The 16,774-nt window shown below is 42.2% G+C and overlaps 1 protein-coding gene across 3 annotated transcripts in view; it reads left to right on the forward strand.

Moving 5' to 3' along the window:
• Window positions 1-16,774, forward strand: part of wwp2 (WW domain containing E3 ubiquitin protein ligase 2) — a 47,995-nt gene that overhangs the window by 10,446 nt on the left and 20,775 nt on the right. For 2 of the 3 annotated variants that reach the window (XM_023970816.2, XM_023970818.2), the window contains exons 2-9: window positions 5,548-5,629; window positions 6,392-6,545; window positions 6,732-6,853; window positions 7,189-7,326; window positions 13,480-13,570; window positions 15,776-15,921; window positions 16,024-16,261; window positions 16,399-16,488. In XM_023970816.2, coding sequence (XP_023826584.1) covers window positions 5,560-5,629; window positions 6,392-6,545; window positions 6,732-6,853; window positions 7,189-7,326; window positions 13,480-13,570; window positions 15,776-15,921; window positions 16,024-16,261; window positions 16,399-16,488 — 1,049 coding nt within the window. In that variant the 5' untranslated portion in view covers window positions 5,548-5,559. The remainder of the gene's footprint in view (window positions 1-5,547; window positions 5,630-6,391; window positions 6,546-6,731; window positions 6,854-7,188; window positions 7,327-13,479; window positions 13,571-15,775; window positions 15,922-16,023; window positions 16,262-16,398; window positions 16,489-16,774) is intronic. The other variant, XM_023970817.2, reaches the window with a different exon arrangement.

Below are 16,774 nucleotides of genomic sequence, written 5' to 3' on the forward strand. Positions count from 1 at the left end.
GTGAGATTTGGAGGATGATGAAGGCAACAGGGGAAAGAGCCACAGATCCACAAAGTCCCTTCCACCAGGTGGCTGATGAGATATGTTGGCACGACTGCCATATTGCATCTCCATCCCAAAGCCCTTACTTGGAAGTGTACTTCGCCAGACTGCCAAGAACCTTCCCGTCATCCAGGCCAAGGTGGCGAGACATGGTAGTGATGACACCATAGGCCTTGTTGATCTCTGCAACAGACAGGATGCTCTTGCCAGCATACTTGGGGTCCAACATGTACGCTGCGGCGTGTATGAGCTTCAGGCAGAAGTCTTCACGCTTTTTTATGTATTTCAGAACTGCAGTTTCCTCTGCTTGGAGCAACAGTGAAGTGGGCAGGGCAGTACGGATTTCTTCTCTTACATCTGCAAGCAGAGTCTGAACATCAGACAGGATGGCATTGTCTCACGCAATCCGTGCAATGGCTATTGCTATATGTTTCAGGCTGCTTACCACTCTCCCAAAATCCATCATCCAGGAGGATCCTCTTGATGGGGCTGTCCATATTGGCAGACTGATATGGGCATTTCTTGGAGAGACTCCTTCCCTTCCAGGAGACTGTCAAACATGATGACACACCATCCCAACGGTTGTTGCTGGGCAGCTTCAATGTGGTGCTCTTATTCTTCTCACTTTGCTTGGTGATGTAGGTTGCTGCTATAACTTGATAACCATTTCCTTGGCTCTCTTGTAGAGTGTATCCATTGTTTTCAGTGCCATGATGTCCTTGAGGAGCAGATTCAATGCATGAGCAGCACAGACAATGGGTGTRATGTGAGGGTAGAACGCCTCCACTTTAGACCAAGCAGCCTTCATGTTTGCAGAATTGTCTGTCACCAGTGCAAAYAYCTTCTGTGGTCCAAGGTCATTGATGACTCAGCTCATCTGCAATGTAGAGACCGGTGTGTCTGTTGTCACTTGTGTCCGTGCTCTTTTAGAATACTGGTTGAGGGGTGGCGATGATGTAGTTAATTCCTTGCCCATGAACATTCAACCACCCATCAGAGATGATTGTAATACAGTCTGCTTTCTCTATGATTTGCTTGACCTTCACTTGAACTCTGTTGAACTCTGCATCCAGCAAATTAGTAGATAAAGTATGTCTGGTTGGAAGGGTGTATGCTGGGCGAAGAACATTCAGAAATCTCTTCCAATTAGAGGTCGACCGATTATGATTTTTCAAAGCCGATACCGATACCGATTATTGGAGGACCAAAAAAAGCCAAAAAATTTTTTTTTTTTTTTTTTAAAGAAATATGTATTTATTTGTAATAATGACAATTACAACTGCTGAATGAACAATGAACACTTTTATTTTAACTTAATATAATACATCAATAAAATCAATTTAGCCTCAAATAAAGAATGAAACATGTTCAATTTGGTTTAAATAATGCAAAAACAAAGTGTTGGAGAAGAAAGTAAAAGTGCAATATGTGCCATGTAAGAAAGCTAACGTTTAAGTTCCTTGCTTAGAACATGAGAACATATGAAAGCTGGTGGTTCCTTTTTACATGAGTCTTCAATATTCCCAGGTAAGAAGTTTTAGGTTGTAGTTATTATAGGAATTATAGGACTATTTCTCTCTATACGATTTGTATTTCATATACCTTTGACTATTGGATGTTCTTATAGGCACTTTAGTATTGCCAGTGTAACAGTATAGCTTCCGTCTCTCTCCTCGCACCTACCTGGGCTCGAACCAGGAACACATTGACAACAGCCACCCTCGAAGCAGCGTTACCCATTGCTCCACAAAAGCCGCGGCCCTTGCAGAGCAAGGGGAACAACTACTCCAAGTCTCAGAGCGAGTGACGTTTGAAACGCTATTAGCGCGCACCCCACTAACTAGCTAGCCATTTCACATCGGTTACACCAGCCTAACCTCGGGAGTTGATAGGCTTGAAGTCATAAACAGCGCAATGCTTGAAGCATTGCGAAGAGCTGCTGGCAAAACGCACAATATTGCTGTTTGAATGAATACTTACGAGCCTGCTGGTGCCTACCATCGCTCAGTCAGACTGCTCTATTAAATCATAGACTTAATTATAACATAATAACACACAGAAATACGAGCTTTAGGTCATTAATATGGTTGAATCCGGAAACTATCATCTCGAAAACAAAATGTTTATTCTTTCAGTGAAAAACGGAACCGTTCCGTATTTTATCTAACAGGTGGCATCCATAAGTCTAAATATTCCTGTTACATTGCACAACCTTCAATGTTATGTCATAATTACGTAAAATTCTGGCAAATTAGTTCGCAATGAGCCAGGCGGCCCAAACTGTTGCATATACACTGACTCTGCGTGGAATGAACGCAAGAGAAGTAACACAATTTCACCTGGTTAATATTGCCTGCTAACCTAGATTTCTTTAGCTAAATATGCAGGTTTAGAAATATATACTTCTGTGTATTGATTTTAAGAAAGGCATTGATGTTTATGGTTAGGTACAGTCGTGCAACGATTGTGCTTTTTTCGCAAATGCGCTTTTGTTAAATCATCCCCCGTTTGGCGAAGTTGGCTGTCTTTGTTAGGAAGAAATGGTCTTCACACAGTTCGCAAYAAGCCAGGCGGCCCAAACTGCTGCATATACCCTGACTCTGTTGCAAGAGAAGTGACACATTTCCCCCAGTTAAAATAAATTCATGTTAGCAGGCAATATTAACTAAATACGCAGGTTTAAAAATATATACTTGTGTATTGATTTTAAGAAAGGCATTGATGTTTATGGTTAGGTACACGTTGGAGCAACGACAGTCCTTTTTCGCGAATGCGCACCGCATCGATTATATGCAACGCAGGACACGCTAGATAAACTAGTAATATCATCAGCCATGTGTAGTTAACTAGTGATTATGATTGATTGATTGTTTTCATTAGATAAGTTTAATGCTAGCTAGCAACTTACCTTGGCTTCTTACTGCATTCGCGTAACAGGCAGGCTCCTCGTGGAGTGCAATGTAAAGCAGGTGGTTAGAGCGTTGGCCTAGTTAACTGTAAGGTTGCACGATTGAATACCCAAGCTGACAAAGTAAAAATCTGTCATTCTGCCCCTGAACAAGGCACTTAACCCACCGTTCCTGGGCCGTCATTGAAAATAAGAATATGTTCTTAACTGACTTGCCTAGTTAAATAAAGGTGTAAAAAAAAAAGAAAAAAGAACGGCCAAATTGGTGTCCAAAAATACCATTTTCCGATTATTATGAAAACTTGAAATCGGCCCTAATTAATCGGCCATTCCGATTAATCGGTCGACCTCTACTTCCAATACACATTGCCTGTGAGCATCAGAGGTGAACCAGTTGCATATGCAGCTTGAGCAAGACATTCATCAGCATTTCTCTGACTATGTTCCGCCATTGAGTAAAAAAAAAACTTCTGATTCCAGGAGGACCTTGAGCTGTTGCTATCGATAAGGTGTCTGATTCATCATTTTCACCTCAAATAGAAGTAAAGGGACTTTTGTCAGAGGTTGCTTGTTGTGAGTACCGAGGGAACTTTATGCACTTGGCCAGATGATTCTGCATCTTTGTTGCATTCTTCACATATGATTTTGCACAGTATTTGCAAATGTACACAGCTTTTCCTTCTACATTAGCAGCAGTGAAATGTCTCCACACATCAGATAGTGCCCTTGAAATTTCCTGTAAAGATGAGGTAAAAAATTAGTAAAAACAACTCATACAATTCCATGTGCAGTTAGATTAAACAACTCCTTTGTAAGATTTTTTTTTTTTTAATTAAACATGTATGGAAACGGGTGAATTAACACTCCTCAGTTAGCAGGCTCAAGCAAGCTAAAACCCACATGGTAGCAAAAACTAACTAGCAGAAATTGTTAACAAATTAGAAATGATTTAAACACTTTGCTGTAGGCTACTATTTACTAGTTAACAAAAAATAATGTATGTCATGTAAAATATATTCACCCCACCCAGTATTGTAATCAAAACTTACCAGAAACCCTGTAGTCCTTGGCTCAGACAGTGTAGTAGTGTGGGCTCAATAGCATCTCATTAGATCTCGAGAATCAGCTGTACATGTGATGAAAGAATGCACTGTGCATGCAGATGGTTGCAATTCCATTGAATTGGGGATAGTTTAACCAAAATATGTCACAAATAAGCTTCACTGTTATAAGCTAACTTTGATGAATTTAAGCAAAATTCCCCAAAGACCCGGGCTTAACTTCCCATGGAAAATTTCCTGAAAAATGCAGGAAATTAACCGGAAAGTTTCCGACCTTTGCAACCCTAGTCTTAACACACCAAGACAGTCATGAAGAGGGCACGACAAAACCTATTCCCTGTTGTATTAGGCGCATGTGACAAATAAAATTTGATTTGATACTCATATTTTCCCTATACCCATCATGGGGTTGCGACATCCTAGCCTATGAATGAAAGTTGACAACATAGGTGCACACAGGTCAAGATAAATATTTGACATGACAGACAGCGACACCACTGCGGTCTAAGGCACTGCGTCTCAGTGCTAGAGGCATCACTATAGACCCTGGTTCGATCCCGCTGTATCACAACCGGCCGTGATTGGTAGTCCCATAGGGCGGTGCACAATTGTCCCAGCATCGCCCGGGTTAAGGGAGGGTTTGGCCGGGGTAGGCCGTCATTGTAAAATAAGAATTTGTCCTTAACTGACTTGCCTAGTTAAATAAATAAATACATTCAATACCGCCTTGCACACACTTGCCTGCATCTAGCTGATATAGGGTGTAATCATTAGTCCAACAGTTGCAAACGAGACAAATTCTGGTATTTTTATCCCTGCTTTGTTTGCTTCCGTTTGAGAAATGTTTTTCAACAGAATCGGTGGAATGAATACACCCCATATCACGCATAAACACAGTTCACTTTCATAGCAGCCACGTTGTATTCCTTCTCGCCTCTATGCACTCTCCTCCTCTCACCTATTCCCTTCGTTTGTGGACTTCAATAAACAACACATCAGCTGTATGTGAGCTCTGATAGAGCTCTGATATGTTGGAGGACATCCACCGGAAGTTGTCATAATTACTGTTGTGTAAGTCTATGGAAGGCGTTAAGAACCAAGAGCCTCCTAGGTTTTGTATTGAAGCCAATATACCAAGAGGAGGGCGGAAGCTTGCTGTCCTCCGGCTACACCATGGTGCTACCCTACAGAGTGCTGCTGAGGCTACTGTAGACCTTCATTGCAGAACAATGTGTTTTAATCAATTATTTGGTGATGTGAATATATTTATTACAGCTTTATCTAAAAAGGATAACTTTTTCAATGTTATCAATACAATTTTTATTTTTATGAAATTCACAGAGAAGGATAGTCCTCCCCTTCCTCTGAGGAGCCTCCACTGTTATGTTGTGGTCCACAGTGTATGTAGGAAAGGAGGTTACGCACGGGAAATAGATAGCTAGCAATTTTTTTGTATTGCAGTGTGTGATTCATTTCAGAGTTTTCTGTGTCATGTCAGTTATGTGTGTTCTTAGATTGTGCCTGTGTGTTTCTCAGGGCTGTGATGTCATGGCAGCAGCCAATGTGACAAGACCCGGCAATGTCCAGACCACAGAGAAATCACAGTTGACGTTGAAAGGTATAAGCAGCTTTTAATTCCTCTCATCTATCCCCTGCTCTTGTAACCTACTCTAATACTCATCCTCTTCCCTGTGTTTGTGTACATTTCTCTTAAACTCATGGCAACCTGAACCACCCCAAGCTATTATTGTCCCACTTTCATTTTTCAGCCTCCATTGTTATTCCACTTTTCCATTTGTTCTCCCTGCACTTTATTACTCCCTTTCCTCTCTCTTTTCCTCAGTTCATATTGCATGCACTACTATGCTGTCACCCATCACTCACTCCACCACTCGTATAAGATCAAATTAAACAAGTTTAATTCACCTTGACAGTTTTAAATAATTGGAACATTTCAGGTCTGTCCTCCCTGTTGAAAAGATTCAGCAGTATCCTAACAGTTATTCGGCCCACGTTTTCCTGAGCGGATATGTAATTCAGTTCAATGTTAATTTTGACATGGATAGCCACGGTAGCCAAAAAGGTTTGACATTTCGCTGGCCAAGTGAGCATCACATTAATATGGAACAATCAACAACACATTTATGAACAGAAGTACACTGTGCCTAAACTACCACCCTGTTTGCCTGTGACAGCTAGAGGGCGGCATTTGCATTTTAGTGTTTGCTTGTCATACAGTTACAAATCCAGAGTAGCTGTAATAAGTATTTGTATTACAAACTGTAGGTTAGGGATTGGCCGGAGTTGGTGTACCACAGTAGTCTTTTTTTGTATTTTGCTATATGTTCAACAATTGTTTATTTTTTTCTTCTTCACCAAGTGGTCTCAGCAAAGCCTCAGTCACCTAAGCTGCCCACCCGTTCCAGACTCAGCTCTTTTGTGGAGGTGACTGCAGATGGCCTGAATAGTCTGAACAAGAAACCGGGCAAACGTACTGGACACCTTGAGCTACAGTGGAATGAGGACCTCACCCTGTGAGCCCCCCTAATCTCAACCTCACTTACTCTGTTGTTAGTGTGTGTGTGTGTTGTGTGTGTGTGTGTGTGTGTGTGTGTGTTGTGTGTGTGTGTGTGTGTGGTGTGAGTGTGTGTGTGTGTGTGTGTGTGTGGTGTGTAAAATGTAGGCCTATTTGACTGTGTATCTGATTATGACTTGTGTAGGAATGTGACGCCTCAGAGCCGGTTAGATCTTAAGTTGTGGAGCTGCCACACTTTGAGGAAGGAGTTACTGGGGACTGCCACCATTGACCTGCTTGACACTCTGCGTACACATGATGGCAAGAGTAAGACAATAAAAGTTTATTTTTATATAGGTCATTGTCCATGGATAGTTAGCAGGACTCCCAGTCATGCTACTGTAGTATTCTATCTACTTTAAAATATTTGGGGTTACCCTCTACCGAACTGCAAGATCAAGTTTACAATTGTGGAGGTCTTTTATTTTTTTTACAAGCATGTCAGAAAAAGAGAAAGAACTTTGGTTTTCTATAAGCAGTTGATAGGTTATTGAAGAGCAGTGACCTATCTCTTATCATCTATCTTACTTTTCCCAAATCCTTCATTTTCTTTCTCTTTCGTTTTCCCTCCCTCCATCCCACACTTCCCCCTCTCCCTCCAGTGGAGAATCTGCAGCTCAGTCTGGTCTTGCAGACCGAGAACAAAGGCTCACTTGTAGCTGGAGGCGAGCTGAACGTCTGTCTGGACGGCCTGGTTGTTGATCTGGGATCTTTGCCCAATGGCAGCACAGCAACAGACAGTGAGTCCCGCCTTGCAACACACACACACACACACACACACACACACACACACACACACACACACACACACACACATTAACACTTACAAAAGAGTACACACTCTTTTTTAATGCAAACAAAATCTTCCCACACACTTTCTTTCTCGCATTCTCTCTCTTGCTCTCTGGTATATATTCACACACTTTGCAGTTAGCGACTTATGCTTTTCAGACTCCACCCAAGCAAGAAGTGCAGGGCTCATTTGGAGAACGGCAAAGAGTGTACTTTGTGATGTTGCGGTGGAGATTTTAATGTAATGTGATAGAATAGTGATATTTTGAGCCATCATGTTACTAGTGTGCAAGTTTGCACATAGTCTTTCACATGTTGAGAAGAAGACCAAGGAGTTTTATGTGGCTATTTGACAATTATGACTTTCCAAATCTGCATGTAGGCTTAGTTGATACTATTGCTAAACATCCACTATAACTTGTGAACACAGAAACATAATTAGCTGGTAACTCTTTAGTCTCACCGTGACGCCGGCGCATTTTGGACTTGTAACTCCTTTAAAACATTGTGTTTGAGCTACAGACTTCTGGGTTGTACTATTGAATTCGTCTAGACCAACAATTAGTCTGTGTGATTAATGGGGGCTGAGCTAGAGCGCTGTTTGTGAGACAAGGGCGGATTCTGAAGGGGCGCGGGCTGGATCTTTTTACAAAAACCTCTGTAGACTCCGAATGGTTTTAGCTGCAAACTATTAAAAGATATCTCAAAGCTGAGATCTCTCACGAACACGCACATGTAACATGTTTTGCTCTAAAGCTACACAATAGTTATTAGAAGGTAAGGGGTTCTTCTACATAGAAGATCATAGGAAATCCCAAGACATAGTGTCTGTAATACTGTAATAAGCTCACATTGTTTCTGTCACAAACACCACACAGTTGTCACGGACTAGTTGGATATTCATTTCCCACTGAGTGAACCTTTTCTGTACTGTCAGCATTCATATRAATTCATTTTTATCACATTTTTGCTTTGTCTGACCTTATTTTTCTTATTGTGACTCTTTATGTGAAATTAATTTGTTTATACTTGTTATCCTGAAAAGAAAATGGCCAAACACTTCATCGTGAGGCTAAATGTAAGGGCTGGACATGCAGATAAAGGAAAGTCTGATTTTGAAGCAGATTTTTGCTGTGGTTTCGGGACAGATAGGGTTAACGACAGTGGCAGGTCTTTTGTGTTGTCAATACTTTACTGCACGTGTACAAATGAGTGGTAAAAGAGCCCATCCAAACAGTGCAGCAGCATCTTCTGTTTACAAACAGCAGACAAATATACTTTTGTGAGACAAAGATTGGACTTGCCTCTTGAGTTTGTTAAACGTGGTGTTTTTAATGAATAACATCACATTAAACTGACTTTTATAGAGGTGGCTTGAATTTCTCAGTTCATGCATCTCTCATCTGTGTATGAAATAACACACAAGCCTTTTCATTCCGAATCACAGAGCCAGAGTGTTTCCTAGTGAATGAACACAGCACAAGTCAGGGTTGGGTTTCTGAGCGTATGGTTCATAAATGTGTATCTTTGTGTGTTTTAACAGTACCAGTCAAACGTTTGGACACACCTACTCACTTTATTTTTACTATTTTCTACATTGTAGAATAATAGTGAAGACACCAAAACTATAAAATAACACACATGGAATCATGTAGTAACCAAATAAGTGTTAAACAAATCAAAATGCATTTTATATTTGAGATTCTTCAAAGTAGCCACCATTTGCCTTGATGACAGCTTTGCACACTCTTGGCATTCTCTCAACCAGCTTCATGAGGAAGTCACCTGGAATTTATTTCAATTAACAGGTGTGCCTTGTTAAAAGTTAATTTGTGGAATTTCTTTCCTTCTTAATGCGTTTGAGCCAATCAGTTGTGTTGTGACAAGGTACAGCAGGGGTGGTATACAGAAGATGGCCCTATTTGGTAAAAGACCAAGTCCATATTATGGCAAGAACAGCTCAAATAAGCAAAGAGAAACGATAGTCCATCATTACTTTAAGAAATTAAGGTCAGTCAATGCGGAACATTTCAAGAACTTTGAAAGTTTCTTCAAGTGCAGTTGCAAAACCATCAAGCGCTATGATGAAACTGGCTCTCATGAGGACCGCCACAGGAAAGGAAGACCAATAGTTACCTCTGCTGCAGAGGAAGTTCATTTTAGTTACCAGCCTCAGAAATTGCAGCCCAAATAAATGCTTCATAGAGTTCAAGTAACAGACACATCTCAACATCAACTGTTCAGAGGAGACTGCGTGAATCAGGCCTTCATGGTCGAAGGACACCAATAAGAAGAAGACACTTGCTTGGGCCAAGAAACACAAGCAAGGGACATTAGACCGGTGGAAATCTGTCCTTTGTTCTGATGAGTCCAAATTTGAGATTTTTGGTTCCAGCCGTCGTGTCTTTGTGAGATGCAGAGTAGGTGAACGGATGATCTCTGCATGTGTGGTTCCCACCATGAAGCATGGAGGAGGAGGTGTGATAGTGTGGGGGTGCTTTGCTGGTGACACTGTCAGTATCACTGTCATTTAGAATTCAAGGCGTATTAACAAGCATGGCTACCATAGCATTCTGCAGCGATACGCCATCCCGTCTGGTTTGCACTTAGTTGCACTATCATTTGTTTTTCAACAGGACGATGACCCAACACACCTCCAGGCTGTGTAAGGGCTATTTAACCAAGAAGGTGCGTGATCGAATGCTGTATCAGATGATCTGGCCTCCACAATCCCCCGACCTCAACCCAATTGAGATGGTTTTGGATGAGTTGGACCGCAGAGTGAAGGAAAAGCAGCCAACAAGTGCTCAGCATTTGTGGGAACTCCTTCAAGACTGTTCGAAAAGCATTTCAGGTGAAGCTGGTTGAGAGAATGCCAAGAGTGTGCAAAGCTGTCATCAAGGCAAAGGGTGGTTACTTTGAAGAATCTCAAATATAAAATATATATGGATTTGTTGAACACTTTTGGGTTACTAAATGATTCCATGTGTGTTATTTCATATTTTTCATGTCTTCACTATTATTCTTCAATGTAGAAAATAGTAAAAATAAAGAAAACCCCTTGAATGTGTAGGTGTGTCCAAACTTTTGACTGGTACTGTATATTGTGTGTTTATGCCTGTGCATGAAGGTTAATATTGTTCTTAAATCGATGAACAACCCCTGTTCCATTCAGATTTGTTACTTTGGTGTTCCCCAAGCGCTCTTTCACACCTGCACGCCGTCATCACGCATTGCCATGCACACGCTTGGGAGTGCTTATGTGGAATTTGTTTCTCAAAATTGCGTAATTGACTCTGGTTTCTGTGAGTTGTGCAGGACAATCGGCTCCTGTGATCCAGGGGGTTTCCTCTCTGCCTGGCTGGGTAGGGACTCACTGTGGGACAGGAAGGGAGGGGGAAGAAGTCTATTAAGGGAATGAATATGTGCTTTCTGAGGTCTTAGTGTGTGTGTGTGTGTGTTGTGGGGGGAGTGTTAGTGAATAGAGGTCTGGAGTGTGTGCTCTGAGGGCAGGTTTTAAGGGGCTGCGTGTATGAAGGTCTGGAGTGTGTGCTTTCTGGCGGGGGGGGGGTTGTATAAAGGTTCAAGTGTGCGCCGTGTTGCAGGGGGAAGGTGTGTTAAGGCCCTCTGTGTTCTCTCTGAAGGCAGCTCTGTTAGTTTAGTGTTTTCCCTCATTTCCCCTGGCAGTTTTTCTGACACGCTGACACACACTGCTACCATAAACAGACCTTTGTGCTGCAGCCAGTGAAAAACACATCCAGACCAGACAGAACTCACCTTTACGTATATACAGGCCTAAACGGACAAACACATGGACTCTTATGCATGTGCATTGCACACACTCTTATACATGCAGGCACATCATATAAAATCAACAGACATATAAACTCTGCTAAAAAATAATTGTCCTCTCACTGTCAACTGCGTTTATTTTCAGCAAACTTAACATGTGTAAATATTTGTATGAGCATAACAAGATTCAACAACTGAGACATAAACTGAACAAGTTCCACAGACATGTGACTAACAGAAATGGTGTGATGTTCGGATGTACCGATCCTGTGCAGGTGTTGTTACACGTGGTCTGCCACTGCGAGGACGATCAGCTGTCCGTCCTGTCTCCCTGTAGCACTGTCTTAGGCGTCTCACAGTACGGACATTGCAATGTATTGCCCTGGCCACATCTGCAGTCCTCATGCCTCTTTGCAGCGTGCCTAAGGCACGTTCACGCAGATGAGCAGGGACCCTGGGCATCTTTCTTTTGGTGTTTTTCATAGTCAGTAGAAAGGCCTCTTCAGTGTCGTAAGTTTTCATAACTGACCTTAATTCAAATGTATTTATAAAGCCCTTCTTACATCAGCTGATATCTCAAAGTGCTGTACAGAAACCCAGCCTAAAACCCCAAACAGCAAGCAATGCAGGTGTAGAAGAACGGTGGCTAGGAAAAACTCCCTAGAAAGGCCAGAACCTAGGAAGAAACCTAGAGAGGAACCAGGATATGAGGGGTGCCCAGACCTCTTCTGGCTGTGCCGGGTGGAGATTATAACAGAAGATGTTCATAGATGACCAGCAGGGTCAAATAATAAAAATCACAGTGATTGTCGATGGTGCAACAGGTCAGCACCTCAGGAGTAAATGTCAGTTGGCTTTTCATAGCCGATCATTCAGAGTATCTCTATCTCTAATTGCTTACCGCCTGTAAGCTGTTAGTGTCTTAACGACCGTTCCACACGTGCATGTTCATTAATTGTTTATGGTTCATTGAACAAGCATGGGAAACGGTGTTTAAACCCTTTACAATGAAGATCTGTGAAGTTATTTGGATTTTTACGAATTGTCTTTGAAAGACAGGGTCCTGAAAAAGGGACGTTTTATTTGGATGAGTTTTATATATATATATATATACACACACACACACACACACACACACACACACACACACACACACACACAGTATGTTCAGAATAATTGTGAAACTGTTGTTAAACCATATGTAAATATTGCCAATAACAAAAGGCAAATAAAATCAACTTTCTTGGGGGGATGGAGTTGGTGAGGAGGCTAGCTGCTGATGTAGGATTGGCTCTTCAGTTAGATGGATTTTAGGGGAACACATGGAATCCAAGCCGCTTTGGCTCAACTCGTTGAAACATTGACTTTTGGAAGGATTTCAAGTAGCAGTGTTCACCAGTAGATGGTTGCCCCCTTTAACCACTTTCCGACTTAATGTTCCTCCATCTCCGGAACGTTTAGCTAAGGCAACACAAACAAACAGATCTGTCTCATGTCTCTCAGGGGGTATATGGGGGCAACCGCTAGACTTAGCTATGTCATTGGATGATGCATTCAGGGCAGTATGAGACAGTGGTTTCTCCTCAACTAGACCGTTTATGTTACGTGTCCAATGGAGTCTCACAAGAGGCCCTTTCATACGGATGAAACAGGCACACAGGCTTGTTTTTCTCAGTAACTACCTGTTTACCTGAGGCAGGATCTGAGCTATCTATTAACACATAAAAGCGGCAATATATAACTTTTTGGCTGACCCGACCAAATTCACATAGAAATGTTAGTTATAGATCTGTCATTCGCATCGATAGCAAGTCTAAGAAGCGGTAGATCTGTTCTATGTGTGCGGTTTCTATGCTTCCCGTCCTTCAGTTTAGTTTTTGGCATCTTTTACTTWATTTTTTTGTGCACCAGCTGAAAATACTATATTAGTGGTTATGGAAAATATATTTCACAGCATTTTAGATGGTACAGGGATTCTCTACACACTATACTTTCTTGTTTTGTCACATATACTGATTTCTTGGTGGTTAGTTACTGYAGCTCGTGGCCCACTCCTATTATGTGTCCCTGTTTTATAATGAAAAGCATGTTATTGGGCTGTGGTTTCAGTCAGGGGAGGGAATGAACATACACTCATTCAGTCACAGACCACATTCTATAGCAGTGAAAATTGGTCTCTTGAAACAGTAACCATCAAGTGTTCTGTGATTTTTGTTTTTCTCTATAGAGATTGGATGGTATATATTATTTTCTTACTAATGGTTATAATGAAGTTTGGTGTATTGATGGTGTGTCCTTTGTATGTCCTGTTTGTACAGAGATGCTGCAGTCGGACAGATCAAACCTACGCAGGACCCAGAGTGAGGAAACCTCCAGGACAGCCTGCAGCCCCCGCGGCAGGTGAGAACGAACAAACATACATACAAATACTTATGTGTACTGACCTGAGCTATTTATACTCGATTCATACCTCTACAGAATACATGTTGAATGAACAAACTATTTCACACAAATAGATTCACTCATTTCAAGTTTGGATGTATAGAGATTTACTGTATGTTTCTCTAGTCCCTTGTACACATACGTCTGAGCACACACACGGCCTCTCCGAAGTCTTACTTAAAACACAAATATACTCCTTTGAGGGAAATGGTCAATGCAGTGATCCAACACAGAGATGCCTTAATCAGACCAATGATAAGTTACAGATAATGAGCATGCCAAGCGTGAGACACTGMTATACTTCAACACACAGATGTATGGTATTTCCCTGAAAACATTAGAGGGCATTGCTGTGGACCTTTTTGTTTGGAACACCATTCAATGGCTGCATCCATCTGTCCCTAAAGAGAGGAGTAGAAAGGGAGGTGTAGAGAGAGGCAGAAAGAGAGAAGTGCGGAGTTCTATGCTAAGTTTTTTTGGTGCTTCTGTATTCTCCCATGACGAGAAGCATGTACCCCCCCCTTTTCCAATGGGGAAAAAGCCAAAAGGTTTATATGTTCTCCTGTCCTTTTCCAAATGACTGTTCTTCTGTTCTTGTGTGCAGATGATACAGTGATATATGTGCATGCAAAGAGCAAACAACAAACTGCACAAGAACTCACTACTGTAATGGTCCAGTTTACAAAGTGGCTCAGTGACTCGTGTATGCATCTCAATGTGAAAAAAACTGTTTACATGTTCTTCACAAAGAGGGCAACAGATACTACTGAGCCAGATGTCTATGTATCTAGCTAATTTCCGATTTAAACTGACTACAGATGTAGCAAAACTGTACTTCAAATCTATGATACYCYCCCACTTAACATACTGCTTGACTAGTTGGGCCCAAGCTTGCTGTACAACATTAAAACCTATTCAGTCTGTCTACAAACAGGCTCTCAAAGTGCTTGATATGAACCCCAATAGCCATCATCACTGTTACATCCTCAGAAAGCATGAGCTCCTGAGTTGGGAAAATCTTGTGCAATACACCGACGCATCTCTTGTATTCAAGATCCTAAATGGCCTAGCTCCCCCTCCACTCAGTATTTTTGTTAAACAGAAAACCCAAACATATGGCAGCAGATCCACAAGGTCTGCCATGAGAGGTGACTGTATAGTTCCCTTAAGGAAAAGCACCTTTAGTAAATCTGCTTTCTCTGTGAGAGCTCCCCATGTCTKGAATACACTGCCATCAGACACACACAACTGCACTACATATCACACTTTGACAAAATGCATGAAGACATGGCTAAAGGTCAATCAGATTTGTGAACATAATCCCTAGCTGTGTATTGCCGCTTTCCATGTTGTCTGTTGTCTGTTGTCTGTAGCTTGTGAGGTGTGGAAACACTTTGTTGCTTTTATGAATTTTGTCTTGTTGCTTTTTGTTCTATGTTGCTCTGTCTGTATGCTACATCTTGCTTGTACTATGTTGCTCTGCGTGTGCTCACGGCTCAATGATTGTTTATATTGTAATTGTTTTTAATAACCTGCCCAAGGACTGCGGTTGAAAATTAGCCGGCTGGCTAAAACCGGCACTTTTACTGAAACGTTGATTAATGTGCACTGTCCCTGTAAAAATTTAATAAACTCAAACTCTGTACCGCTTTTAGTATAGGTAGTTGGTGGGGGAAAAAACTCACTGTGAATAGACAACTTTTCAGAACCTTACTCAAGTTTCCATTGATAATGATCCAACTTTGTACTCAGCATTCTGATGTCTGGGGGGTAAAAACCAACATGTTTTCATTGTATAAAAGCACTTGTAGGAAATAACCTATATTTAGCTTTAGGAAAATATGAGTATATTTTGAGATGGAAAGTTCTCACACTGACTCTTCTTTGTTCGTGTGTATGCATGCCCTGCCGCCTGTGTGTGAGATGTGTTGAGCTGCTTTTTCAACATTTTCAAGTCAAAATATCAAACATTTTCTTTATACTACTCCAAAGTATCAGCCGCAAACATATTCTATAGTATTAACATTTTACGTCAGTAGCTTAGCTTTACATCACAAATCTACATTCTGTCCATTGTAGGAGTTGAAGAGAGGTTAAGGGTAATTTTATGTGGTGTGATTGATCCTGACCCCTCCCCTGTGTCTGTGTACATGTTCTGGTCAGGACTCACAGACACTCTGCAGAGGATTCGCAAGGGGGTTCCCCGGGGGTCGCTCTGGCTAATGGAGAGCTGAGTGAGGAGCAGAGTCCTGGGGCTTCTGGTCGCAACTACTCGGCCAAGAACTCCCACAGCAGCCCTGGGAGTGCAGGTACTATAACCTTGGAGACATGAAACTATTCACTTGACACTAGAATTGATACATTTTTCCCAGTGTGGATCAATCAACTCCTTTACCTGCCCTACCCCACAGGTAAAGTTGAGCTGACTGCCAACGGGCTGGAAAATGGCCGTAGCAGCCTGGCTCGTCATACACCCCCACCATCCTCCCCGCCGGCCCAGTCCCCAGCCCCCAGCAGCAGCAGCCCCTCTCCTGGGCTAGACGGCACAATCCTCCCTCCTCCTACAGAGGCACCGCCTGCTGGAGCTAACCCAGACCCCGCCAACCCAACCACCGCTACAGAGCCTGTTCCAGAGTTACTACCCACTGGGTAAGAGTTTGCGTGTAGGTGCTTGTGCGTGTCTGATTGGCGTTACGGTCAATCTCCTCACATGTAACTTGACTGACCTAATATGCCTCTGCCTCTCCCTCTCTCTCTCTGTCTCTCTCTCTCTCTCTGCCTCTCAGCTGGGAGCAACGAGTTCTGCCCCATGGCAGGGTGTACTATGTGGACCACAACACAAAGACCACCACCTGGGAAAGACCACTTCCACCTGGGTCAGTCAGCCTACACACTTTGACCTCTACTCCTCCTTTTCCTCTCTTTATCTCACACTTCCTACCATATGAGGAGAGTGCTGACAGTTAGCCAGCCCAGTGCATGATGGGAATATATATTTCAATTCAATTCAAGGGCTTTATTTGCATGGGAACATGTTCACATTGCCAATTGCCAATATCTCTCTCTGTGAAGGGGAGATCTTGCCCACTCGTGAACATTCCCTGCATGTTTCTCCTCAGCTCAGACTGCTGCCTATATAAACATACCGAGCTGGAGGATCCT

Source organism: Salvelinus sp. IW2-2015, linkage group LG26 (genome assembly GCF_002910315.2).
Source record: "Salvelinus sp. IW2-2015 linkage group LG26, ASM291031v2, whole genome shotgun sequence".
NCBI lineage: Eukaryota > Metazoa > Chordata > Actinopteri > Salmoniformes > Salmonidae > Salvelinus > Salvelinus sp. IW2-2015.